The sequence below is a fragment of the Muscardinus avellanarius genome (assembly GCF_963383645.1).
Source record: "Muscardinus avellanarius genome assembly, chromosome: 16".
In the NCBI taxonomy this organism is placed as follows: Eukaryota; Metazoa; Chordata; class Mammalia; order Rodentia; family Gliridae; genus Muscardinus; species Muscardinus avellanarius.
In genome coordinates, this window is record NC_137802.1 from 72,582,847 (window position 1) to 72,609,462 (window position 26,616).

Consider the following 26,616-nt stretch of genomic DNA (forward strand, 5'->3'; position numbering starts at 1 on the left):
GCCAGCCTTTTTTATTCATTTACTTATTTATTGCCTTTGCTGGTCTGGGTGAAACCGAGCAGACCTCAGGAAGGGGAGTAAATTGCCTTCAGGTGCAGGCTGCTTTCTTCCAGAGGGAATAGAGTGTCGCCTGAGCCAAGTGCCCGTCAGTTGCAAACTACTTTCTCCCAGAGTCCACGCGATCTGCCAGAAAAGAGGTGCAGGTCACCCCTAGGGGCCTGGTTAGCCATGATGTCCAGTGGAGGCCTTCAGGTCACTACTCGAGAGTCGCCCGAGCCACGTGCCCTCAGATGCACTCTGCCTTCTCTCAGGGCCAACACGACCTGCGAGAGAGAACAGCTCCCCAAAAGGGGAGAGGGTCCCGAGCAGGAAAGTCCCCCCCTTTTGCCATCCAACTGGCCAATGCCTGACCGCTTGCAAGTCCGTTTGACTTTTGGGATTCCAAGGAGAATTTGCATAGGACATTTGCAAGTCCTTTGAAGGGTCTCCTTTCATTCAGTGGGAGTGTCCGACTTGCTCTGTGCTGGCTCCTGGGTTTGTTGATTAGGAAACTCAGGATGGCTTTGTGAAGCTCTGGCCTTTTTATCTCTGAGCCTTTGGAGTTTCAGGCATTTGTCGCCCCTCAGTACTCAGGAAATTAACTTTTTTTCTACCGAGGTCTTTTCCCTATCTGCCTATTTCCTTTCTATCTCCTCACGGGGATGCCCAGGGGCATTCAACCTCTGACCTCGGGGTCTCCCTAAATTGAGCGGGGATAACAAGCTTGCACCACCCCGCCCAGCTTTTCTGACCTGCACTGTTTTAACCTGGGCAAGATCCTGCTGCTAGTCATTTGTTAATCCACGGAACCAGAGAAGCCTGAGCCCAGGCAGGAGCAGCCAGGCCCAGACAACAGCTGGCTCCCAGCAGTCAAATTCACCTTCATCTGATGTGCACCTCGAAGCCCGAAGGCCTGCAGAAGACCGGGGACCAGAGGCCATCGGGGCCCTGGACTGCAGGCCCTCCTGGCTCTGGTTTTTATTCACATGATTCCCAAATGAAATCAAGTGTCCTATGCATTCCTGACTTGTCTCAAGCCTGCACTGCTGGCGTGGGGGCAGCAGGCCCCAAGCCAGAGCCGGCCACTGAGCTGCGCTGCCGCAGAGCACCACACCCTGTGGCCGTGGCCGGGGCCCAGCAGCCCTCTCAAGGCTCCCCACCCCCGCCAACACATGGCATAGCACCCCCCTTGTCTTGAACAAATTCTTTTTGCTTCTGTGGCAAAAAGAATTTCAACACGTGCCAGTCAGAGATAAAGGCACAGGTTTTAATTTAAGCAAAGGATACTTTGCTTTCAGAGGAAATGAGGGCCACCTCAAGAGAGTGTGAAGCTGGGCCTGGTGGCGCCCACTTGTAATCCCAGGATTTGGGAGGCTGAGACAGGAGGCTCGCTGTTCATAGACAGCCTCAGCTACTTAGCGAGGCCCTCTGCAACTCAGTGAGACCGTGTTTCAAAATAATAAGCCAGGCGTGGTGGTGTACTCTTATAATCCTAGCGCTTGGGAGGCTGAGACAGGAGGATTGCACAGGTTTGAAGCCAGCCTCAGCTACTTAATGAGGCTCTCAGCAACTTAGTGAGACCCTGTTTCCAAAAAAAATATAAAATAGGCCTGGGGGTATAGCCTGGAGGTAGAAAGCCCCTGGGTTCCACCCCCAGTACTCCAAAAAATAAAAAAAAGAGAGAGCGCATAAGAGCACCTGGGTCCTCCACAGTCTTTCTTCCTAGGGTGTCTAGGGCTGGCTAGGGGTACAGGAGAGAATGGATGGGGATCTCTTTTGTTTGAAGCCTCCTGGTTCACAAAAGTGAAAATCCCTTTGGGCCAGGACTCCTCCAGTGGGGGACCGAAGTAGGAGCAGAGAGAGGCTGTGGGGTGGGGCTCTGTTAACAACCTGTGACTTGTGAGGATCTTCCTGGAGGTGAAGCTCTCAGGTTGTAATCACCTCAGGAATTTCCTGAGACATTCTATTTTAATTTAAAACTGTGGGCTTGGCTTTTTAGGAATAACTAAACTCTGTTAACTGAAGATTTCAGATTTATTTATTTATTTTTGCAGTACCCGGGATGGGACCCGGGGGAATTCTACCTCTGAGTTACATCCCCAGCCTTTTTTTTTTTGGGGGGGGGTGTCTAGGGATGGAACCCAGGAGCATTCAACCACGGAGCTACACCTCCAGCCCTATTTTTTATTCTTTATTTTGAAACAGGGTCTCACTGAGTTGCAGAGGGCCTCACTAAGTAGCTGAGGCTGTCTGAGAACCACGATCCTCTGGTCTCAGCCTCCTGAATGCTGGGATGACACGTGTGCGCTAGCAGACCCAGCAGACTTCAGATTTTAAAACCTTATCTTCCTTCCCTTCCCAGTGTGCCTCCTTTCTACCTAATTTTGTGTGTGTGTGTGTGGGGGGGGGTACTGGGGGTGGAACCCAGGGGCTTTTCTACCTCCAGACTATACTCCCAGACCTATTTTATACTTTATTTGGAACCTGTGCAATCCTCCTGTCTCAGCCTCCCAAACGCTGGGAGTACCAAATTGGAATTTGTTCAGGAGCTGTGGCCACCTGGAGGGTGGAATCTGTTTCCCAGACAACAGATCACACAAAAGATGTGAAGAGAGAACGTCCCTGGCAGGTGATTGTCCTTGAAAGATTGGGAAGGACAGCTGGTGATAAGACTGCTAGTCAGGGCCAGGAAGCAAAGTGCCTCGATTACAGAGGTCACTGGCTTGGCTCGGGCTTCCTGTCTGCCCCCAGGAAAGGCCTCTGTGAAGAAAGAATCCTGACACCCAAAGGCTACTGGGGGTGGGACCCAGGGGCATTCTACCTCCAAGACACCCCCCCCTATTTTTTTTTTGGTGGTACTGGAGTGGAACCCAGAGGCTTTCTACCTCCGGGCTATACTCCCAGACCTATTTTATATTTTATTTGGAAACAGGGTCTCACTAAGTTGCTGAGAGCCTCATTAAGTAGCTGAGGCTGGCTTCAAACCTGTGCGATCCTCCTGTCTCAGCCTCCCAAGCGCTAGGATTATAAGAGTACACCACCACGCCTGGCTTATTCTTTATTTTGAAACACGGTCTCACTGAGTTGCAGAGGGCCTCGCTAAGTAGCTGAGGCTGTCTATGAACAGCGAGCCTCCTGTCTCAGCCTCCCAAATCCTGGGATTACAAGTGTGCCCCACCACACTGGGCTCTTGTAGTTTCAATTCTCAGTGCCACAAAAAATCAATCAATCAATAAATGATAGAAAGAAAGAAAAGAAAAAAGAAAAATAATAGGACTGAGGGTGTAGCTCAGATGATCCTGCTGTCTCAGCTTCCCAAATTCTGGGATTACAAGCATGTGCCGTTTCAATATCCCAATCAGAGATGGGCCGGAAAGGAGGCTACAGCAGTGTGGCCCAGCCAGGAAGCACAGACACGGGCACAGTGCCCAGAGATCTGGCCTCGAGGAGGCATTGAACCGTCCTCTGAGGTTCTACAGGAAGGGGAGCAAAGGCAAGGCCCGGGGCTTGCATGGGGCCCAGCGGGCAGAGCAGGTGCCCGGGGCAGGCCGGAATTGGATCTCGGGGTGTTGTGATGCCCTGGGGTGACCTCTCCCGCCGAGGGGCAGCCTCGGTTCCATGCTGGGCCATTGCTCCCAATCGGGGGGGCTCTGGTCCTGGGGTGATCTGTTCTGGGGGGCTCCCTGTGGCTTGGGGTAGTTTGGGTCCCTCGTCATAAACGTGTTTACTGATCAGGCCTGTGGCTCCCGGGACCCAAGGCAGCTGCAGAAGGAAGTGGCTCAGGAGAGTCCCAGAGGCAAAGGGGAAGAGAGGAGGGGGACCTGGAGCACCGGCCGGCCAGCCCCCCACTACCACGAGCTTGGTGGCCCCTCGATCCGCAGGCCCTGCCTGACTCCGGGCCTGGGATTCCACTTGGAAGCGCCTCTAGGTTTCCCGTGGGCCCTTCCTGGGCTGCCCGCTGGCTCTGGGGGTGGGGTCGTGCGCACGGTCCACTCTGGGGCCCGGGGCTGGGCCGCGCACCTGTCAGGGCCCCCTGGGCTCCCCGCGGCCGGTGGGTGGGGAGATCCGAGCGCCAAGACTGGTGCCTCTGGGGAGCCCGCCCTGGGCGCGCTGCGGCGGGAGGCCGGGGGCAGGGGCGGCCATCTGGGCCGGCACAGGGTCCAGCCTGCGCGCAAGTGCCCGGGGAGGCGGGGAGCGGGCCCGCGCGGAGAGGTGCGGGTGCGGGACGGCGGGCGGCGGGGCAGGTCGGAGATGGCGGCGTCCGGGGAGCGGGGCTGCAGGAGCCCAGCCCTGCGTCCGGCTGCGCCTGCGTCCGCCGCCCCTTCCTGCGGCTCCAAGTTTCGGTTTCGCCGCGGACGGCGGGTGCAGCTCGGCCCGCGGGCCGGGAGCCGGGGCAGTGGCCGCAGGAGCGGGGCCGGGCTCCCCGAGGCCGGAGGGCAGGACCCCGCCGCCCGCCCGGCGCGCCCAAGGACGGCGCACCCAAGCACGGCGCGCTCCCGCCGCGCGCTCCCGCCGCAACTAAAGTAACTTTGGGGAGAAAAACGTTTCCGCCTCCGCCGCGCGGCGCCCCCGCTGTGTCTACCCCGCAGCATGCGGCGCCGGGGCCGGCCGCGGCGGGAGTGGGCGCAGCCCTGGAGTCGGTCCCGGGCCTGGCCGGGACGCGTGGCAGCGGGCAGAGTGAGGGGCGCCGGGGCCGGGGTCTCGCTCCTGCCCAGAGCCGGGGGACCGGGAACGTCTGGACGTGTTCCGGAGGGTCTCCTGAGCCCGGCTCAGAGTTTCCTGGTTTGGGGGCGTGGAGCATTGGAGAAGGGTGGTGTTGAATAAACGGGAAACACCACCCCAAAAGGTGACACCCCAGAATATATCTGCAGGTTGTTAATTCTGAGCTTAGGTTCTGGAGTAGCTCACGAAAGCTGTCTTTATTTATTTATTTATTTATTTATTTATTTATTTATTTATTTATTTAATTTGAGGTATTAGGACTGGAATCCAGGAGCATTCTAACCCTGAGCTCCACCCCCAGCCCTAGTTTTGATTCTTTTCTTTTTTTTTTTTTTTTTGGTGGTACTGGGGATGGAACCCAGAGGCTTTCTACCTCCGGGCTATACTCCCAGACCTTTTTTTTATATATTTTATTTGGAAACAGGGTCTCACTAAGTTGCTGAGAGCCTCACTAAGCAGCTGAGGCTGGCTTTGGACCTGTGCGATCCTCCTTCTCAGCCTCCCAAGCGCTGGGATTACAAGGGTGCGCCACCACGCCTAGCTTGATTCTTTATTTTGAAACAGGGTCTCACTAAGTTATGTATGGCCTCGCTAAGTATCTGAGGCTGTCTGGGAACCTTTGATTCTCCAGAATCAGCCTCCCAAGTACTGAGATTACAAGCGTGCACCACCTCCCACGACTAAGCAGTTATTTTGTAAAAAAGAAATTTGCACCAGTAAAGGAAATTGCCCTGGGGTAAAGAAAGGGCTGAAGGCCGCACCCACATCACTTTATTTGCATAATAACACAGACTGTACCCTTCATTCAATCCCTGACCAGCCTTCCAACAACTTGCAGGGCTCCACCCTTGGGAGACCCAGGCTCCAGCACCTCTGTGGCTCCCCTTCAGCCCTAGGACCCCTCCCAGACTTTTATTTGGTGCAAAGGTGTATAATTAAATGTGTAGGTTTTTTTTCCCCCTGTTAATCTGTCTTATGTTGGTTTATTTGATTTATCTATTTATTTTTGCGGTACCTCGGAGCTACACCCCCACCCCTACTTTTTATTCTTTATTTTGAAACAGGGTCTCATTGAGTTGCAGAGGGCCTCACAAATCGCTGAGGCTGTCTGCGAACCTGCGATCCTCCAGTCTCAGCCTCCCAAATGCTGGGATGACAAGCGTGCGCCACCATGCTGGGTTTTATGTGGGTTTAAATCACAGCCCAGCCAAAGAACCTTAAGGGGTGGAGGGGTTTTTCAGTCCTCAACGGTGGAAGTGGCCTGGGCCTAGGGAGCCAAAGAAGGTCTCCTGGTAGAGGGGAGGGGTGTGGCCGGGGAAGCCAGGGAGCCGCCCACCAGAGCTCACTTTCTAGAGCCTTCAGAGGCGTAGGAGGCCATGGTAATGGCGGCACTGGGGCAGCCTCCTGGAGGGAGGAGCAGGAAGGGCCTCCCAGCTGGCGGAGGAGGCCTCTAGGCTGCCTGGCCACTGCGCCTGTGTGCAGCCTGGAAGAGAGTGGACGGTGGAGTCTCACCGAGGCTGTAGCTCTCAGGTTAGGCCCTGGGTGGGTGGGGGGCTCCAGTTCTCACCAAGTTAGCCCTGGAGGCGGGTGCCCTTTCCCCTGGCCATTGCCTGCTGGACTAGCCTTATTTTTATTTATTTGTTTATTTTTATTCTAAGGATGGCACCTAAGGGCATCCTACCTCCAAGGTACACCCCCAGCCCTATTTTTTATTCTTTTTTTTTTTAAACAGGGTCTCACTGAGTTGCAAAAGGCCTCTCTAAACTGAGGCTGTCCGTTAACTGTGATCCTCCTGTCTCAGCCTCCCAAATGCTGGTATGACAAGCGTGCCTACCACGCCCGGCTGGACTAGCCTTGTCTGACCTCACGGCTGTGGAGTTCCCAGGGCACCTGGCCCATGAGGAGGGCGGGGCCTCGGTGAGTGGCAGCCTTTCCAGGTGATCAGGAGCCAGATGGCCGCCCCCTTAGCCTAGGCAGGCTGGCTTCCCCAGGAGGTGCGTGGAAGCTTCCCGGGTGGCTTACCTGATCCTCACCTGTGCCCACGTCGCGGTGGGCAGGCGTGAGCGGGAGAGCAGGATGGGGGCAGCGCAGAGGAGGCGGGCTCGGGTCTGAGGTGGAGCGGACGCCCTAGCACTGAGTTTCGATTGACCCGGTACCTTTCTGGACACACTGATTTCACTTTCCCAGAAAATGAAACTGAAGGAGGAGTGTGGTCACGTGACAGGAGCCAGGGTTTATAGCCGGCTTCCCTCAGGACTCCTCTTCCTTCCTTCCAGATCTGCAGGGGGATGGAGGCGGCTCTGGAGAAGCCCCCAGCCGGGGGCACGGCGTGTCCTCGGTGCCAGCATGTCTCCAGCGAGGAAGCCCCCAAGTTCTGCAGCCAGTGTGGATCGCCGCTGCCACCTGCAGTCTCCGGAGCAGGTGAGCCTCGGCTCTGGAGCCGGGGAGTGGAGCCGGGGGCCCGGGATGCTGGCCTCCGTTGACCCTGGAGCTGGGATCGAGGAAGCGCTTCCTCAAGCGGTGTGGGCTGGCCCTGGCTGAGGCACCCTTCTCTCGGACAATTTGTTTCTTTGAGAGATCTTGGGGTTCCCTTCTCCCTTGGGAATGAGAATCCTGCAGCGGAGGACCGTAGAGGACATTGCGGGGGGGGGGGGTCTTAAGTCTGGGTTTGTAATGCCATCGGACAAAGGACAGCGGAGTGAGCGACAAGAAGGGGCCTGAGGCCTCTCCTGCTGTGCAGGAGACCCCCTGCTGCACCCACCTCTGCCTGGAGGCACCACTGCCCAGGGCAGCGCGGCTCCCCTCCAGCCCTGGCCAGCCTGCAGGCCCCCAGGAGCACACCTGGCCTGCCCTCCTGCAGGCTCCCGCCGCCCTCCTCCGGTCCTGAGGCTTTCTAGGGATCCTGCTCCGTGCACCGCTTTATCCCGAGTTCCCTGTGCGACGCTAGGTGCACATTTGCCGCGCACCTCAGAGAAGGCCACGTGTGCTCCCTGAAAGGCTATGCTCGGGCGTTGAGCGCGTGAATGACCGGTCGCGGCCTCTGGCTGGCCCCGCTGGGGTGGGAGGCAGCCGGGAGCCCCTCTCTGCTCGGTCTCCCTCAGCACCGTCTTGTCGCTAGTGCTGTTTTGGGGCCATGGCGACAAGAGGCTGCTGTTCACTGTTGATTTCTGTTTCCTTGGGTTCCATTTGTGTCCTGCGCTTTGGGAAGGGGCTTGGGTTGACTGATTCGGGGTACTTTCCTTGGGGACCCACTGGACTTGGCGTACCAAGTGACCGCGTGGCCCCTCTTATAGACTCCTCGCCTTGGAGAATGGGTAGCCGTGGGGACGACAGAGCCGCTGGTTCTGGGTTGCAGTGACACCTGCCAGGGCTCCCCATCCCTGCGTGCTAGGAAGAACATCTTTGTGGGTGGCGCCTGGGCGGGGAGGGTTTGCAGTGCGCTCATTCTGTGCGGCGCCCTGCCCTTGCTGAGCTTGCATCACAGAATCACAGGGAGGTACCAGCTCGCATTAAGAGGCAGGATGCCGGGCGTTGTAATCCCAGGGCCGGGAGGCTGAGATGGGAGGATCACGTAGGTTCGAAGCCAGCCTCAGCTACTTAGTGAGGCTCTCAGCAACTTAGTGAGACCCTGTATCCAAATAAAATATAAAATAGGTCTGGGAGTATAGCTCAGAGGTAGAAAGCCCCTGGGTTCCACCCCCAGTACCACAAAAAAAAAAAAAAAAAAAAAAAGAGGCAGGATTTGAATGCTTGGTATCCTTTCAATGGAGGGGGCCTGGCTGAGGTCTTGCTGACCTCATGAGAAGGGAAGAAAGGGGGTGCTGATCTGGACTGGAGGGGAGCAACTCGGCCTCCTCTTAACAGGCTTGCCCTGCAAAGGAATTAAAATTAATTAAGCTGGCCGTGGTGGCACAGGCTTGTAATTCCAGCATTTGGGAGGCTGAGACAGGAGGATCAAGGTTCACAGCCAGCCTCAGCTACTTAGTGAGGCCCTGTGCAACTCAGTGAGACCTTGTTTCAAAAAAATAAAGAATAAAAAAGAATGCTGGGGGTGTAGCTCGTACCTGGGTTCCCTCCCCAGTACTGCAAAAACAAAACTCTACTTAATGGGAGGAAGCAGGCTAATCCCTGTGCCCTGAGGGGCTGCATCTGGTCTGGTCCTGTTGGGACCGTTGGCAACCCTAGGACTCTAGGTCGCCCTCTGGTAGGGTTTCTCTCAAAGGTCACTGTCCCTTTTCCCTTCTTTCATTGTGGGAAAATTTGGAGGTCTGCCTGAGAACGCGGGTGTGTGGTTCTTACACCCGATGCCACGAAGTCTTTTCATACCTGAGCCCTCAGCCGTCGCCTTAAAGGGGCCACTCAGCCAGCAGGTCGGGGCAGCGGGCAGGTGCCCGCCTTACCAAGTCTGAGCTGGCTCGTGCCCAGCTTCCCATTTACTCCGCAGTGATTCTGTTTGTGATTCTGTTTGCGGGAATAGAAACTGAAACCGGATGCCCTCGGGACGCTCCGGCTGCAGCCGGGGCCCCTCCTCCAGCCACTGGTGGGGCCGCTGGGGCTGGGTGCTGGCTTCTGAAGAGGGGGCTTAGGTGGGCGGTCCCCAAGGGGTGTGGGGCCAGCAGGGGCCAGGGTGTCCTCAGCCCAGATGCCTGCACAGGTGGAGGGTGGCTTTGCAGGCCTGAGGGCTTTGAGAGCTCTGGGCTGGGAGGGGTGGGGGTGTCCTGATGTCCCCTGCCCCAGGCCCCAGGGACCCAGGTGGGACTTGGACCTCCAGTGCTGGGAAGTGATTTTGGGGAATGGGTGGAATTCCAGGCAGTGTGTCTTTTACTTTCTGCTTTTCTAAGTTTTCATGGGGGATGGATGCTTGTGTGTGTGTGTGTGTGTGTGTGTGTGTGTGTGTGTGTGTGTATGTGTGTGTATGTGTATGTGATGCGTGTGTGTGTGTGTGTGTGTGTGTGTGTGTGTGTGTGTGTTACTGTTGTGGGAGAAGAGTAGATTCCTCAACTTAGGATCTGCGGGGTCCTTGGCTTCTGAGACGGAAAAGAATTTCAGCGCATGCCAATCAGAGACACAAACAGAGGTTTATTTAGGAAAAGTAAGATATACGCGTTCAAGGGGGAATGTGGGCCACCTCCAGAGAGATGCGTTTGAGGTCTCTGAACTCTTTTTTTTTTTTTTAATTTGCGGTACCAGGGATGGAACCCAGGGGCATTGTACCTCCGAGCTATACCCCCAACCCTATATTTTTATTCCTTATTTTGAAACAGGGTCTCACTGAGTTGGAAAGGGCCTCACTAAGTAGCTGAGGTTGTCCAAGAACCGGGATCCTCTGGTCTCTGGCTCCCAGGTGCTGGGATTACAAGTGTGCCCACTATGCCCAGCCTTCTGAGCTCTTTACCGGGGACTTTGATGAGGGCTGGGCACGTGTTAGCCTGGGGATGTGTGCTCGCTTCCCTTGATTTGCTGGACCTTTATGAGGGGTACTGGGGATTGAACTCAGGGCATTCTACCTCTAAGGTATAACTCAGCCCTATTTGTTATTTTGAAACAGGGTCTCACTAAGGAGAGGCTCACTAAACTGCTGAGGCTGGCCTCACACCTGCAATTCTTGTCTCAGACTCCCAAGTACTGGAATTAGAGTGTGTGCCACCACGCCCAGGTCTTACTGGACCTTTTAAGAATTTAGGCCTGGCTGGGCACATGGTGGCCCATGCTTGTAATCCCAGTACTTGGGAGGCTGAGACAGGAAGATCGCATGTTTGTGGCCAGCCTCAGCTACTTAGTGAGGCACTCTGCAACTTAGTGAGACCTTGTTTCAAAAAAAAAAAAAAAAAAATGGGACTGGGGATATAATTTGGTGGCAGAATTGCCCCTGGGTTCAATCCCCATGCCACACCTTTTTTTGTGGGGGGTACTGGGGATTGAACCCAGGGACATTCTACCTCCGAGCTACACCCCCAGCCCTATATTCTTTTTTTTTTTTTAAACTTTGAAACAGGGTCTCACTGAATTGCAAAGGGCCTCACAAAGTAGCTGAGGCTGACTGTGAACCATGATCCTCCTGTCTCAGCCTCCCAAATGCTGGGATCACAAGCCTTCACCACCACCCCCTGCCTGGCTGACTGGACCTTTTTTTAAATGTAGATCTGAAGGAAAACAGACCTTCTAGGTGAAGGTGAGGGCCATCTAGGAGTTTTATTTATTTATTATTTATTTTTGTGTTACTGGGGATGTAACCCAGGGGCATTCTACCTGTGGGCTACACCCCCAGCCCTATTTTTCATTTATCTTTCTTTTTAAATCTTTTATTATTTTTGTAGTACTGGAGACGGAACCCAGAGGCATTCTACCTCTCAGCTACACCCCCATCCCTATTCTTTTTTTGAAACAAGGTCTGAGAGGGCCTCACAACAGAGCTGAGGCTCGCCGTGAACCTTGATCCTCTTGTCTCAGCCTTCCAAATGCTGGGATTACAAACATGTACCACCACGCCTGGCTTTGTTTTTTCTTATTGATATTTACCCGTGGCTGTTTATTTTATTTTATTTTTATTTTTTATATTTTTGCGAGTCTGGGGATGGAACCCAGGGGCATTTGACCTCTGAGCTACACCCCTGTCCTATTTTTTATTCTTTATTTTAAAACCAGGTCTCACTGAGTTGCGGAAGGCCTCACTAAATAGCTGAGGCTATCCGCGAACCGTGATCCTCCGGTCTCAGCCTCCAGAATTCTGGGATGACAAGCGTGCCCACCACGCCCGCTTACGTGTGGCTGTTTATGTTGGAGAAACCCAACTTCCCCAGGCTTGGTTAGCAGGAGGAAGGAAGCCAGAGCCCAGCACTCCTCCTTTCTTGGTCCTGCCTGACAGCCCTGCACTTCCGCGTTCTGTGTATCAAGGGCTCTGCCCTCTAGCTGGAGGCAGAAATGACGCAGCCCTATCCCAGCATCCGGCATCCCCTCTGTTGGTCCTCTAGGCGAGGGAATGGATGTGTCAGAAACTCCAGTGAAGGAGTCTTGGAGCCTTAACACACTTCCTGCTGATTGGCCCTTCCCTGAGTCAGTCCCTGAGCCAGGAGTTCTGATTGGATTGGGGTAACGAGGGCCGCCCCTCCAGCTGGAGTAGCGAGAGGGAGTCAGAATCCCAGGTTTATTATTGCACTTCAGTTGTGCAGAGGGAAAGGGCCGCACAGCTATGTGTGTACACACATCTTTTTCTTGCTTTTACTTTTTGGCCACTGAGAGAGAGAGTGTGTGTGTGTGTGTGTGTGTGTGTGTGTGTGTGTGTGTGTAGACAGTAGATTTGTTATCAATCTTAAATTCTCTTAGTGAACTTATACATTCAGGCACCGTGGGCTTGAGGTCTGCAGTGCCTGCCTTCCAGCAGTGCTGGGCCAGGGAGAGAAGGGGATGGGGAGGGGAGCTTGGAGTGGAGGGTGTCTCTGGGCAGCCTGGGCCTTGGAGAGGGGCTGGGGAGTCAGGAGTTTGCAGGCAGACCCAGTGGTGCACGTCTGTAGTCCCAGTTCTTGGGATTACAGGAGGATTGCAATTCCAGGTTCCAGGCCAGCCTCTGCAACTTAGTGAGACCCTGTTTCAAAATAAAAATAAAGTAGGGCTTGGAGGTAGAACTGCTGGGTTTCAAGCCCCAGTATTACACACACACACACACACACACACACACACACACACACACACACACACACGAAAGTTTCAGGCAGAAAATCAGGCTTGAAATGGTACTATCTAGCCAGGCGTGGTGGCCCACCTTTGTAATCCCAGTACTTAGGAGGCTGAAATAGGAAAATCACAAGTTCGAGGATAGCCTTAGCAAGTAGTGAGACTCTTATCAATCTAGTGAGACTGTGTTTTAAAATAAAAATATAGAAATAGGAGCCAGGCGTGATGGCGCACATTTGTAATCCCAGCATTTGGGAGGCTGAGACAGGAGGATTGTGGTTTGCAGACAGCCTCGGCTACTTAGTGAGGCAGACTGCAACTTAGTGAGACCCTGTTTCAAAATAAAGAATAAGCCGGGCGTGGTGGCGCACGCTTGTAATCCCCGCGCTTGGGAGGCGGAGACAGGAGGATCGTGCAGGTTCGAAGCCAGCCGCACTGGTTTAAGAGACCCTGTTTCCAAATAAAAATATAAAAATAGGTCTGGGAGTGTAGCCCGGAGGTAGAAGGGCTTCCAGGAACCCCAGTACCACCAAAATAAATAAATAAATAAATAAATAAATAAATAAATAAATAAATAGGGCTGGGGGTGTAACTTGGAGGTAGAACGCCCCTGGGTTCCATCCCCAGTACTGTAAAAAAAAAGAAAAAAGAAAGAAAAGAAAAAAGATAAATAAATGGTACTGTCTCATCAAGACCCAGATGTGCAAGAGACCCTGGGAGGGTGCCGCTCAGGCTCAGATGTGCTCTTTGGAGTGGCAGTGCTGGCGTGGTGTGCGTGACAGATGCGCACAGGTGTGGATGTAGGTGGACCCACAGGATGCTCGTGAGTCTGGGAGGAGGAGGGAGACACTGACGGTTCCAAGGTGCTGCTCAGAGAGGTGTTTGGCCTGGGGCTTCCCACCCTGAAAATGGAGGACGGGTTTTGGTAGGGAGGCAAGGGTTATCAGTTCTGGTTTACAGCTGTGCTGTCTGAGGTGCTGTGGACATCCAGAGGGGCCGGCTGCTCAGACTGCCCGCCTTTCTTCCTGCTTTGTTTTTATATTGGGGATTACACCGAACCCCTCCCCCCCAGACGTTTTTACTTTTTTTTTTGGTGGTACTGGGGGTGGAACCCAGAGGCTTTCTACCTCCGGGCTATACTCCCAGATCCATTTTATATTTTATTTGGAAACAGGGTCTCACTAAGTAGCTGAGGCTGGCTTCAAACCTGTGTGATCCTCCTGTCTCAGCTTCCCAAGAGCAGGGATTACAAGCGTATGCCACCACGCCCGGCTGTCTTTACTTTTAATTTTCAAGCAGGGTCTTGCTGTGTTGCCTAGGTTAGCCTTGAACTTGCCACCCTTCTGCTTCAGCCTCCCAAATAGCTAGAACTACAGGGGTGCGCCACTGTGCCGAGCTGCCCAGCGTCTTTCTGTTAGATTCTCCACCCGTCGCAGCTGGGCTGGCATCCCTGGCTGCGTCCTGCCTGGCTGGTGGCAGAAATCATGGCTGGGCTTGGAGGACGCCGGGGAGGAGTTCTCAGTGTGGGGAGGGTCCGGTCACCCTACCTCCTGCTTCCTGCCGTCCCTGACCTGTCCCTTCCTTTACCCCCCGCCCCTGTAGATTTGGAGAATAACAACTCCTTGCTGATGTCTGCCCCGGAGGGAGAGCCGGAGCCCATGGAGCTCGGTGAAGCGCTGAAGGAAGACGGGGGGCCGTTCTTGTCCCTAAGCTCCGGAGACTGGCTGGAAAATCCAGAGGAGCCCAGCTCTGATGCCCCCTGGACCGTCCAAAGAGTGAGTGAGGCGTCCCTTCTCTGCTCTGCCGGATGCTGCCTCCCGCTCTGGTGTCCTGGGTGGCTGAGCCAGGTGGATTCTGGGCCGCACTTAACTCCTGCAGCAGCCCTGCTGCATGGGGTCCAGCTGGCCTTTGAGGGGGCGCTGTGGAGCCAGCCCCGGCAGTAGCCGGGTAGCTCCTGTGCCTGGCTCACCCATCACAGGTCTCTAGGTCCTCCCACCCTCGCCGCCATGCAAGTGTCTCCCAGAAGCGGTGGCTGAAATAGGAGTGGGACCAGGCTGCGGTCACCATGCACAGGGACACAGGGGTCCCGCTCTCCGCTCTCCTGGGTCTGTCTGCATGGAGGGTGTGAGCCCAGAGGTGCCTGGCCATTTGTGGCGCGGGCCTGTGTGTGGGAAACACACAGCTGGCGGATGCCCTTCCTCAGCGGGGAGGCTGAGGCCACCTTCATCTCCTGGTGGCCTGCAGTGGCCCCTGCCATGTGTGGTATTGGACAATACCTCCTCAGTGGCAACGGCTTCTCGAGTACATCATCCTGGAGGTGTCCAGGGAGAACAGCTGGAGGAGAGGTGCCCCGGGCCCGGCTCCGGTACAGGGAGCCCAGACCCCGGGTTTCCTGCTGCAGGATGAGAAGAGGGAGGCGTCCTCTCTGACTGGGCTGGGGCTGGTTTCTGTCTTGTTCTCTGCAGGTGACACTCTGGTCTAGCTGGGAGACAAGGGGCGGGAGTGACGTCACTGGCCGTGCTCTGAGGCCGAGATAGGAGGATCACAGGTTTGAGGATAGCCTCGGCAAGTAGTGAGACTCTCCTCAACCTAGCAAGACCCTGTTTCAAAATAACAAACAGAGCCAGGCGTGGTGGCACACGCTTGTAATCCCAGCATTTGGGAGGCTGAAACAGGAGGATAGCGGTTCGCAGACAACCTCAGCTACTTAGTACTTAGTGAGGCCGTATGCAACTCAGTGAGACCCTGCTTCAAAAAAATAAAGAGTAAGCTGGGCGTGGTGGCGCACGCTTGTAATCCCAGCATTTGGGAGGCTGAAACAGGATAGCTGTTCGCGGACAACCTCAGCTACTTAGTGAGGCCCACTGCAACTCAGTGAGACCCTGCTTCAAAAAAATAAAGAATGAGCCGGGCGTGGTGGTGCATGCTTATAATCCCAGCATTTCGGAGGCTGAGACAGGAGCATCATGCAGGTTTGAAACCAGCCTTCAGCTACTTAGTGAGGCCCTTTGCAACTCAGTGAGACTCGGTTTCAAAATAAAGAATAAAAAATAGGGCTTGGGATGTAGCTCAGAGGTAGAATGTCCCTGGGTTCCATCCCCAGTACCACAAAAAATAAAATAATTGGGAGCCGGGCGTGGTGGCGCACGCTTGTAATCCCAGCATTTGGGAGGCTGAGACCTGGAAGATCACGGTTCGCGGACAGCCTCAGCTACTTAGTGAGGCCCTCTGCAACTCAGTGAGACCCGGTTTCAAAATAAAGAATAAAAAATAGGGCAGGGGGTGGAGCTCTGAGGTCAAATGCCCCTGGGTTCCATCCCCAGACCCGCTAAATAAATAAATAAATAAATAAAATAAAAAGTAAAACGAAATAACAAACAGGGCTGAGAATAGAGCTTGGAAGTAGAATGCCCCGGGGTGTTGCTGACAGGCTCAGTCCTGTTGGGGCGCGAGTTCACTCGCGGCCGGGAGCCTCAGAAAGATGGGGAAGGATTAGAGTGAAGTTCTGCAGCCTCTTGTCTGCAGCGATTCTTTCCCTTTAGGGACTGAATTTTCTTTAGGTCCCTAAATGACGACGCTTTGGAAAGAACCTGAGGTGGACAAAGGCTTTTTGAGCCAATGACACTTTATTACAAAAACCCCAAGAAATTTATACCCTTCACCAGTAAAGTTAATAATAAGAGAAAAAGGGGGTGGGTGTCTTTCAGCTGGCTGTTGGCCTTCGAAATATTAACTCCTGATCCTCTCCAAGGTCTCGCAGATAAGCAGTTCCAGGTGGCAGCCTCCCAGAATAAACAGGCATAGTCAAGGCTTGGGAGCTTCTCGGGGAATCTTCTTTAACTTTTCCTGGAACTTTCCATCTTTTGGGCTCAGTTCATATAGCAAGTGTGGGGAAATGTGGTGATTCAGGTGGATGTGATGGAGTTTCTTCAGGTGTTGGCATCTTATCTTCTAAATCTGAAAGCTTAAGCATACTCACAACACAGTTTGGCAGACAAAATACCACAAACAACACCACAAGGTTCTTAGTTCTAATTGTCAGATGTATTTCCTTAACTGCTGAGCACTCTTCTTTAGACAACAAGCCTATTAAAAGCCTACTCATTTTTAATAATCCACTTCCTTGTCACAAACTCTCTGCAGCCTGCTTCTAACTTTCTAATTCCTTTCTTTCCCAGTTGGGACTTTCTTATGATAAGCTCTTCTTCATGCAAAAATGCTTTTCTTACTCTTACGGTATTTCCTTTCCTTCGTACATATATATTTAGAACGTCTGTCCTTTATTTTGTCATATTTATTTCTAACCATGCGGCCAGTCTCCCTATCTCCAGGAATGCTCACACTGAGGTAAAAGTCAACAATCTTTTTCCTTGGGTCTATTGTATTTGGGCAGCTAAGTTGTTTATCAACTAAATTGCTTTAAGGTCACACACAAGGTTTTTATCTTCTCTGTCTCTAGGCAGGATTTCAAGGGTAAACAATTACTTTGAACTGAGCTACTTTACCGGAGTTAATGGCTTTTAACCTAAATTAGTGATAGAAATGAGGGTCGGAGGCCATTTGTGATTGCTGCAGCTGGAATGCTTATCACAGCGTCTGAGTTCTGGCCAGTTTTTCATTATTTTTGAGCAGAGCCAAGGACGTTTAGACAAATTATTAGAGAATTTATTTCCACGGACTCAATTTCATAGTCCTGATCTCACATCACTGGAGCAATTCGTGTAGAGAGTTAAAAGGAATCATTACCAAGAAAATAATAGTCATGAAGGGTATCTAAAAGTGGGGGGGTACTTTGGCCAGAGACGACACCTCCTTCTCGGGGCTTGTTGCCGATTAACCATGTGGAGTGGGGTCTCAACACATAGATGCCGAGGCGGCAGGCGGTCTTGGCACCGGGGGGTCAATCCTGAGTGCTACACGCGTAAGTAAAGTTTTTTTTTTTTTTTTTTTGAGAGTCTGGGAATGGAACCCAGGGGCATTCAACCTCTGAGCTACACCCCCTGCCCTATTTTTTTCTTTAATTTGAAACCGGGTCTCACTGAGTTGCGGAGGGCCTCACTGAGTAGCTGAGGCTGGCCGCGAACCGCGATCCACACATGCACTGGGCGTGGGGATGCACTTTTGCAATCCCACCCCGGGCACCACAGACAGAGCAGAACATTCCTTTTATATGATTTTGCCTCTCTATAAAGAACGCATTGTATAGTATTGTCACAGAGGAGATTTGCAAGAATCATGCCAGATTTTGCACAACCCCCACGCGAGTGCAGTTGGGGGCGTGGTGCCGGAGCGAATGTCAGAGGTGGTCTCCGTGACCGGCTCTCTGGGGCTTTTGAGTGTCCCTAGTCCCGTGGTGCAGCCCTGTAAGGCTCCGTCTGAACATCCAGGGTGCAGAGAACTGGTCTCCAAGCTCAGAAGTGGTGTTGCAGTGGGGAGCCTCCGGGGAGGCGGCCCCCACCTCAGAAGCCAGGCCCGAGGCCCCCACCCCAGCAGAGCAGAGAGCTGTGGTCGGGAGGGAGGGAGTGCCCTCCTCTCGCCTGGTGACCAGTCCCCACCTGGCCTTTCTTGGGTGGCTCCAGGTGCACCTGCTGGCTCTGCACGGCTCTGCTTCCTCTCCAGGCTAATGGGCTTGTGCTCCCAGCAGAGAGGGCAGCGTAGACCTAGCTGTGACTGGCACGGGTTGGGAGGCTCCGACTTACCCAGTGCCCTCGACGCTTCTTTCCCTGGGTTTCCTGCCAGGGCGCTTGGGGCAGGGTGGACCCCTGGCCCTGTGGGTGGAGGCAGATGCATGCACCCACCGAGGGGCCAGGCAGCTGCACTGGCTTCTGGAGCCCAGCCCGGCTCTGCCTTGGGCATGGCGTCCCCGGCCCACTGTGGTTTCAGAAGCAGTGGCCCGGGCCCCAGCTCACTTGCGGGCGGAGGCTGGAGCGCCCGCCTGTGGGGCACTTCTGCTCCAGGATGGATTTCTTCTGCTTGCCTGTGGGGCCCTTCCTTAGTTTCCCTGGCTGTTGAGGTCGCTGGGCAGCTGGCTCAGCTCCCCACCCCGTGGTGGCTCTGCCGGGGAACCCATGGCCCTGCCCTGACTGAAGGGTCGTGTCTCTGCAGGCAGTGGCCCCAGAGGTTTTTGTAGATGCTGCGGATGGCACATGTGATGAGCCGGAAGCTGCTCTGTCCCTTCCCAGCAAGAGAAGAAAGGTGGACGTGGGCCCTCCTGAGGGCGCCGGCCTGCTTCCTGCAGACTCTGAGCAGGTAGCTTGCATGCTCCCCTGCCTGGCCTCCATCAGCCCTGCATGCCTGCGGGTCCTCCTGGCGCATGGCACAGGGCCGCCCTCGCTTCTGGCCCAGGACTGGGCGTGGTCTGCAGAGCCGCCTTTGGCCTGTGTGTGAGCTTTATTTCTTGTGAAACCCTCTCCTTTGACATCTGGAGAAACTTGCCCTGGGGAATTGCCTCAGATGACCCAGGCGGCTTCTCGGGGGCGGGCAGAGGCCAGTCCTGGAGAGTGCAGGACCAGGCAGGTGGCCTCTGGGCTGTGTCTGTGACCCAGCCACCCCGCGGAGTCATGGGCGCCCTGTTGGATTTAGTGTCTGTGCCTGGAAGCCTGACTCCTGTCCTATTCTGCAGCATTCGAGTGTCTCACAGTAGGGCCCACTAAGAAATGAGAGGCGCTCAGAGATGTAACGAGAGTGCGCTGTGTATGAGGAGAAGCAAGGCCGCGGCTGCGCCGTGCAGGGAGTGTGATGACCCCTCTCTTGCGGAGGATGGTCGATCAATGGTCACACGTTCCTGTTAACAAGGGTTTATTTATTTTTGGTGGTACTGGGGATGGAACCCAGAGGCTTTCTACCCCAAGCTACACCCCCAGACCTGTTTTATATTTTATTTGGAAACAGGGTCTCACCAAGCTGCTGAGCGCCCCACTAAGTAGCTGAGGCTGGCTTCGAACCTGCGGGATCCTCCTGTCTCAGCCTCCCAAGTATGGGGATTACAAGCAGGCGCCACCACGCCCGGCCTTTTCATGTTACAAGATGAGCCATGCAACACATGCTGTCCGTGCTGGGTCGGGAGGCAGGAGCGGTGGAGTCTTCCTCCACGGGCCTGGGTTGGTCAGCGAGCTCCCTGCTCGGTGGATGAATGAAGCAGGTCAGCACTGGGGCTGGACTTGCCCGGAACCCTGTGCCACAGCCACACAGATACCAGAGTGAGCCCGCAAGGCGGAGGGCCAGTGGGGAGCGCTGGGCAGCGTCTGCCTTCCTAGAACCGTGGACGGGAGAGGCCAGAGGTTTGCAGAGGAGAAACCTGTGATGTGCAGTCAGGTGTGGGGTGCGGGCACGCTGGCCCCTGCGCTCCCATCCGTCAGGCTGGCCAGGCTCGTTGGCATTGAAGTTTGCAGCGAGACACACTAGAGCACACCTATAATCCTAGTACTTGAGTGTCTGAAACAGGAGGATCGCAGGTTCGAGGTCAGCCTTAGCAGTTTAATGAGGGCCCGATTCAAAATAAAAAAAAAAAAAAAAAAAAAAAAAAAATCAAAAGCCCCGTGTGGTGGCTCACGCATCCCAGTATTTGAGAGGTGGAGACCGGAGGATCACAGGTTTGAGGACAGCCACAGCAAGTAGCGAGACTCTTACCAACCTAGAGAGACCCTGTTTCAAAAAAAAAAAAAAAGAAAAAAGAAATAGGGCGGGGGGTGTAACTTGGAGGTAGGATGTCGCTGGATTCAACACCCAGTAAAACACACACACACACACACACACACACACACACACACACACACACACTAAAATAGGGTTGGGGGTGTAGCTCAGAAGTAGAACTTATCTGGGTTCAATCTCCAGTAATGCCAAAAAAGAAAAAAGAAAGAAACAGAGAAGGAAAGAAGAGAAGGGACCTGGGCTGGCCACTGCGTCCAGGTGTGGCCGGTCGCTCCCTGGCCACCCCACGCTTAGGGTCTCAGCATCTCCTGTGCTGTGTAGGGATAGCCAGGCCCTCCCTTGCCTCCCCTGGCCCCAGCCCTCACCCTCCTGGGTCCTGGGAACTGCCTGGGTATGCTGGAGCTGCGTCCCCTCCTGTCCTCACTGGGGGGCAGGTGGGACCCGGCTTCCCTGGGGAGGGCGGCTGGCAGCTGCCCTGGGGTCTGCTCCGTCCTGCCCCCTCAAGCGCAGAGGGTGGGGTGATGTTCTAACACGTCCAGAGGCTTGGGTGGGTCACAGTGGGGTCCTCCTGGGCCGTGGCTTGATGACCTGTGGCCCAAGTATTGGTAAAACCTGACAGCTAATCATCAAAGCTTCCCTGGACTTCCTCCCACTTTGGTCAGAAGGGAACCGCCTAGTTCCGGATCTGTTTGAGCCATTAGGAATCTTTTGGTTTGCCAGGTGTAGTGGCGCATGCTTGTAATCCCAGCATCTGGGAGGCTGAGACAGAAGGATCGCAGGTTCCAAGCCAGCTTCAGCTATTTAGTGAGGCCCTCCGCCACTTAGTGAGACCTTGTTTACAGATGAAAAATAAAATGGGTCTTGGGGTATATATAGCTCAGAGGTAAAAGGCCTCTGTCTTTATCCCAGTACTGAAAAAAAAAAAAGAAAGAAAAGAAAAAAAAAAAGAAAAAAAGAAAAAGAAAAAAAAGATTTTGGCTCCTAGAAATAACCAAAAAGCCCAGTTCAGGCTGATTTGTATCACAAGGGAATTTATTGCTCGCATCTTGATAAATCCTGAGGCTGCAGGCATGGCGTGATCCAGGTACCTAGAAGACATCTCTGATGTCCTGGTGCCCCTGCCTCTGTACACTGCCCCCATGGTAGCTTCTGCCTTAGCGTCCCCACAGGGTCCCTCGCTGCCCAGGATCCGTCCCCTGGTGTCACACGTGGCTTCCACAGCTCCCCGCCCCCCTGCTTCACGCAGGATGGGGGATGCCTCTCGTGGCCCCTACAGAAGGAAGCTCTCTCTGGTCTCCTTGGCTCTGATTGGGTCTCCAGCCCAAGGCTGAGGGCTGAGCCCAGGTCTGCAGTAGAGGGCTCTATTCACATGCAGGGTGAGAGCGGGAGGAGCCTGAAGCGCTCCCTGTGGCTGGTGACGGCTCACAGCAGCACCCAGGCAGGAGCGGCTTGCGTGGCCGGCAGCTCCCTGAGACTGCGCAGGCTCGGCCTCCACGCCGTCCTCACGAGGCCCTGCGATGCAGGGACATGACTTCATTTAATTTAATATTTTATTTTCTTGGTTCTGGGGATGGGCCGGGCCTCATGGGGACTTTGGGCCGCACCGGATTCCCAAATTTGGGCTGAGGGAGAGGAAGCTGGGCTACACCCCCAGACCTATTTTTATATGTTTATTTGGAAACAGGGTCTCTTAAGGCAGCGCGGCTGGCTTCGAACCTGCGCGATCCTCCCGTCTCTGCCTCCCAAGCGCGGGGATTACATGCGTGCACCACCACGCCCGGCCACCTAGCCCTTTTTTAATTTTTATTTTTAAATAGGGCCTCCCTAAATTGCCGAGGCTGGCCTTGAACCTGTGATTCTCTTGTCTCAGCTTCCCAAGTACTAGGATTACAGGCATGTGCCACCATTTCTGGTTTGTTTGTTTGTTTGTTTGTTTTTTGGTACCCTCCCCAAGCTATACTCCTCAGCCCTATTTTATTTTTGATTTTTGAAACAGTATCTCACTGAATTCCCCAGGGTCTTACTAAGCTGCGGAGGCTCACCTCAAACCTGCCATCCTCCTGTCTCTGCCTCCCGAAAACTGGACTCTAGGTGTTTGTCAGACACTCAGCTTCTTTGTTTCTTCATTCTGTCCAGGATAAAGACGTTGCCGGTGTAACAAGAACTTGCAGGTGTAACTGAGTTACTGATTTGGCTGAGCTAAACTTGGTAGTCTTGAGAAACAAAGAAGAATATAGGAGGGAAACACTGGGCAGAGTGTAGCGAATTGAAAAAGTAAAATTAGTATCTCTCTCTCTCTCCCTCTTTTGTTTAGAGTAAAAAGAAGAAAAAGAAGAAAAAAAGTCAGAAAGCTCCTGCTCCCCCAGAATCGTCTCTGTCTTGCCTGTCTTCTTGCAGTCTGAATTCGCCTTCCATCCCTGGGACCCAGGGCACAGCTCCGCCCCCAAGCCAAGAAGGGCAGGGAGGGCCCACCGGGCAGGGTGGGCAGGGAGGGCCCCCCAACCAGCCCACAGGGGGAGGCGGCGGCCCCCCGCACGCCCCAGCCGCCCCCGGCACGCCTGCAGCCGCCCTGGATGGAGCTGAGAGCAGCCCTGCAGCCCAGGACCTTGCCGAGCCCCCGGGGAAGGACCAGGACTCCCCTGTGCCCTCTGGGGACACAGGCGTCCCCCAGCAGGGGGCTGGATCCACCACCTCTGCCTGCGAAGGCCGCCCCCAGGCTAAAGATGCTGCCCAAGGACCACCATTGCCCGCATCCACAGGGGGCACCTCTGAGCCAAGCAAGGAGGAGTCAAGGGGGCAGCAGGCAGGGGCCCCAGCCTCTGGGGTGAGTGGCCAGGAGCAGCGGCCATGGGGTGTCAGGTGACACTTTCCTGTCTTGAACCCTGGAGGGGCAGGAGGGGCTGCTAGCCCCCTCACCTCCCGGGCTTGTAGCCAATGATGACCTTAAGACTTGGAGTCAAACGAGCCCCTTTCAAGCCGGGCATGGCGGCATGTGCCTGTCATCCCAGCACGTGGGAGGCTGAAACAGAAGGATTACAGGTTCAAAGCCAGCCTCAGCAACTCAGTGAGGCTCGCTACACCTTTGAGAGACCCTGTTCAAATAGAAATAAAATACGAAGCCGGGCATGGTGGCGCATGCCTGTAAATCCCAGTACTTGGGAGGCTGGGGCAGGAGACTTGCGGGTTCAAAGCCAGTCTTGACAACTGAGCGAGGCCCTTCACAGCTTAGTGAGACCCTGTTAACAGATAAGAAATAGAATTGGGCTGGGGGTTTAGCTCGGAGGTAGAAGGCCTCTGGGTTCAATCCCCAGCACCAATAAATAAACAAATAAATAAATAAATAGGGGTGGGTTATAGTGGGAAGGTAGAAGGCCCCTGGGTTCCACCCCAGTACACACACACACACACACACACACACACACACACACACACACACACACGTGCACGCCATCATAATAAAGAACTGTCTGCCAGGTGTCACCACGGTTGGCCCTGTATTTCTCCCAGGGAGCTGGGACTGCAGCTGAGCCAGGTCATCCTGTCACCAGGGCTGAGACCCCAACGAAAGATAAAGCATACGAAACCAAACAGCCGCCTGCGAGCAGCCCCGCTTCCAAGGAGCACCCCCAGGTACAGGCTCCTCCCCACGGCCCCCGCGGCGCCTCCCGCCCATGCCCTTCAGTTCTGTGGCAGATATTTTATGGAGTGTGAGGGCTGCCCTGTGAACGAGGAGGAGCACACCTGGGCTAGGGAGCACCGCCCTGGGGAAGGGGGTGAGGCCCGGGCAGGAGGAGTGAGGGCTGCTGAGCCAGGCCTCGGCCGCCTGGGGATGGACCTCAGACATGATGAGGGAAAGGGCTGGTCCTCAGCAGGGGCCCGATGCAGACTGGGTCAGGCTAGAGAGGGGCCGCACGGACTGGGCGGTGGGAAACCAGAGGCCACGTTAAAGGTGGGCTCCGATCCTCTTCCAGGAAGCTGAGGTCAAGGGCAAGTCCACTGATCCTGGAAAAAAACCAGCTGAAAGCAAGAGCGTGAAGCCAGAGGAACCGAAGATGCCAAAAGGCGACACCCAAGATTATGCAGCGGCTGTAAAAAATAAGAAGGAGCAGCAGAACCAGAAGGCGAAGGCTCAGGAGGCGGTGCCCAGGTAGGCACGGCCGGCCGGCGGGGGGAAGGGGGTTGGGGGCCGGACTGCGCCCCTCAGGGCTCCCTGGTCAGTTGAGCTTTGGGGAACCAGGCAGGAGGGGACCGGGCCAGGCAGCTGTCCCAGATCGTCCCTTCCCAATCTGCCCTGGAGTCCCAGAACTCGGGGGTCAGGAGAATGCGTGATGGCGCAGACTGCTGCCTGCCCGGGCCCCCAGCCCACCGAAGGTGAGGCACAGGCGGCTTCCCTTTCTGGGGAGAGGAGGCGGCTGCCGCAGGCAGTGTGTGAACCTGGGGGATTGCCACAGTTCTGCTCGGCTCTGTTCATACAGTTAAGGAACAGGATGGTGCGGGAGCGCGCGTGCGCGTGCACACACACACACACACACACCTGCAGACCAGGGCTGAAAGGGCGGCCGCTGTTTCCTCTCGAACCCCCAGCTCGCTGGTCCCGGGGGAAGGCGTCACCGTGTATTTCCACGCGATCCTCTCCAAGGACTTCGGCTTCAACCCCGACGTCCACAAAGTGTTCGTCAGGGGCGGAGAAGAACTGGGGATGTCCGGTTGGAGGGACGCCTGCGAGATGCATTACACCAAGTAAGTGTGTCCTGGGTGGGCTTGGGCGGGTGCGCATAACTCTCCTCGCCACAAGTGCACGGGGTCGCACGCTTCTGGAAGGCAGGTGCTTTGTATTTATTTATGTATTTATTGTGGTACTGGGGATTGAGCCCCGGGGCATTCTACCTCGGAGCTTGAACCCCAGCCCTTGTTTTTTTACTGAGGTTGGAACCCAGGGGCATTCTACTTCCAAATGACACCCCTAGCCCTAATTTTTATTCTTTATTTTGAAACAGGGTCTCACTGAGTTGCAAAGGCCCTCACTAAGTAGCTGAGGCTGGCTGTGAACCACGATCCTTCTGGCTCAGCCTCCCAAATGCTATATACATACAAGCATACATCACCATGCCCGGCTCTTTTTTTTTTTTTTTTTTTACTTTGAAACGGTCTCACTAAGTTGCGGAGGGCCTCACTAAGTTGTCGAGGCTGGCTTGGAACCTGCCATCCTCCCGTCTCAGCCTCCCAAAGTAATGGGATTGCATGCATGCACCACCATGCCTGGCATTATTTTTATTTTTTATATTTTTGGTATTGAGGATTGGACCCAGAGGCATCCTACCTCCAAACTATACCGCCTTGCCTGTTTTTATTCCTTATTTGATTTAAATTTTTTTTTGTGTGTGTGTGTGTGGTACTGGGGGTGGAACCCAGGGGCTTTCTACTTCCGGGCTACACTCCCAGACCTATTTTGTAATTTATTTGGAAACAGGGTCTCACTAAGTTGCTGAGAGCCTCACTAAGTAGCTGAGGCTGGCTTCGAACCTGCGCGATCCTCCTGTCTCAGCCTCCCAAGCACTGGGATTACAAGTGTGCGCCACCACGCCTGAATAAATTTCTTACTTGGAAACAAGGTCTCACTAGGCTTTGAATCTGGACTCTTCCTGTTTCGGCCTCCTGAGGACTGGAATTCTAAGTGTGCGCCACCATGCCTGCTCAAGTGTTTTAAACCCTGCCCCTAACCAGGCGTGGTGGCGCACGCTTGTAATCCCCGCGCTGGGGAGGCTGAGACAGGAGGATCGCGCAGGTTCGAAGCCAACCTCAGCTGGCTTAAGAGATCCTGTTTCAAAATAAAATATAAAATAGGTCTGGGAGTACAGCCCTGAGGTAAAAGGCCCCTGGGTTCCATCCCCAGGACCACCAAAATAAAATAAACCCTGCCCCTGTGCGTTCTTTGTAATAGTTTTGCCCTGGCCCCGGCTCTTTGTCTTGGATGGGGTTGGACGATGGGGCTGGACACTGGGCCCTGTTCTGGATGCACCCTGGGCCTTGGGTCTGTGCCTCGCTGACTCCCGGCCGGGTGCTTTGATCCGCAGGGATTTGCGTGAGCACGGGCTCCTCATCGAGGGCAGCCTGGTCATTCCCAAGCGGAGCCTGGACAAGGACATCCCCTACAAGTACTTCGTCTACAGCAGCAAGGGCCATTATGAGTTCATCTACAAGCAGCAGGGCGAGGGCAAGAAGGAGCACGTGAACCGCCTTCTCCACGTGCGCTCTGCCCTCGTGGGCTCGGGAGGTGAGCGCCGTGGCCTGGCTTCTCCCTGCAGGGCGGAGTGCTCCGTCCCTGCGTCCTCTTTGCCCTGCGCCTGCTCCCTCCCTGGTGTCTAATAAAACTTTTTTGTTTTGCAATACAGGGGGTGGAAGCCAGGGGCATTCTGTCTCCAACTGACACCCCCTGCTCTTTTTTTTCTTTTTATTCTTTATTTGGAAACAGGGTCTTACTAAGTTGCGGAGGGCCTTAGTAAGTAACGGAGGCTGTCCATGAACTGCGAT

General features: G+C 54.7%; 1 protein-coding gene across 1 annotated transcript in view; it reads left to right on the top strand.

Moving 5' to 3' along the window:
• Positions 1-3,403: 3,403 nt before the first annotated feature.
• Positions 3,404-26,616, top strand: part of RNF213 (ring finger protein 213) — a gene marked incomplete at both ends in the record, with an annotated part of 111,379 nt that continues 88,166 nt past the window's right edge. Inside the window, 16 exons of the mRNA XM_080714157.1 lie at positions 3,404-3,463; positions 3,739-4,527; positions 4,629-4,716; positions 6,647-6,678; positions 7,038-7,182; positions 14,035-14,207; positions 14,280-14,371; positions 14,677-14,797; positions 18,538-18,681; positions 21,461-21,567; positions 22,483-22,909; positions 23,593-23,715; positions 24,057-24,224; positions 24,323-24,456; positions 24,670-24,825; positions 26,160-26,359. Of these exons, the coding sequence (XP_080570283.1) occupies positions 3,404-3,463; positions 3,739-4,527; positions 4,629-4,716; positions 6,647-6,678; positions 7,038-7,182; positions 14,035-14,207; positions 14,280-14,371; positions 14,677-14,797; positions 18,538-18,681; positions 21,461-21,567; positions 22,483-22,909; positions 23,593-23,715; positions 24,057-24,224; positions 24,323-24,456; positions 24,670-24,825; positions 26,160-26,359 (2,959 nt within the window). The remainder of the gene's footprint in view (positions 3,464-3,738; positions 4,528-4,628; positions 4,717-6,646; positions 6,679-7,037; positions 7,183-14,034; positions 14,208-14,279; positions 14,372-14,676; positions 14,798-18,537; positions 18,682-21,460; positions 21,568-22,482; positions 22,910-23,592; positions 23,716-24,056; positions 24,225-24,322; positions 24,457-24,669; positions 24,826-26,159; positions 26,360-26,616) is intronic.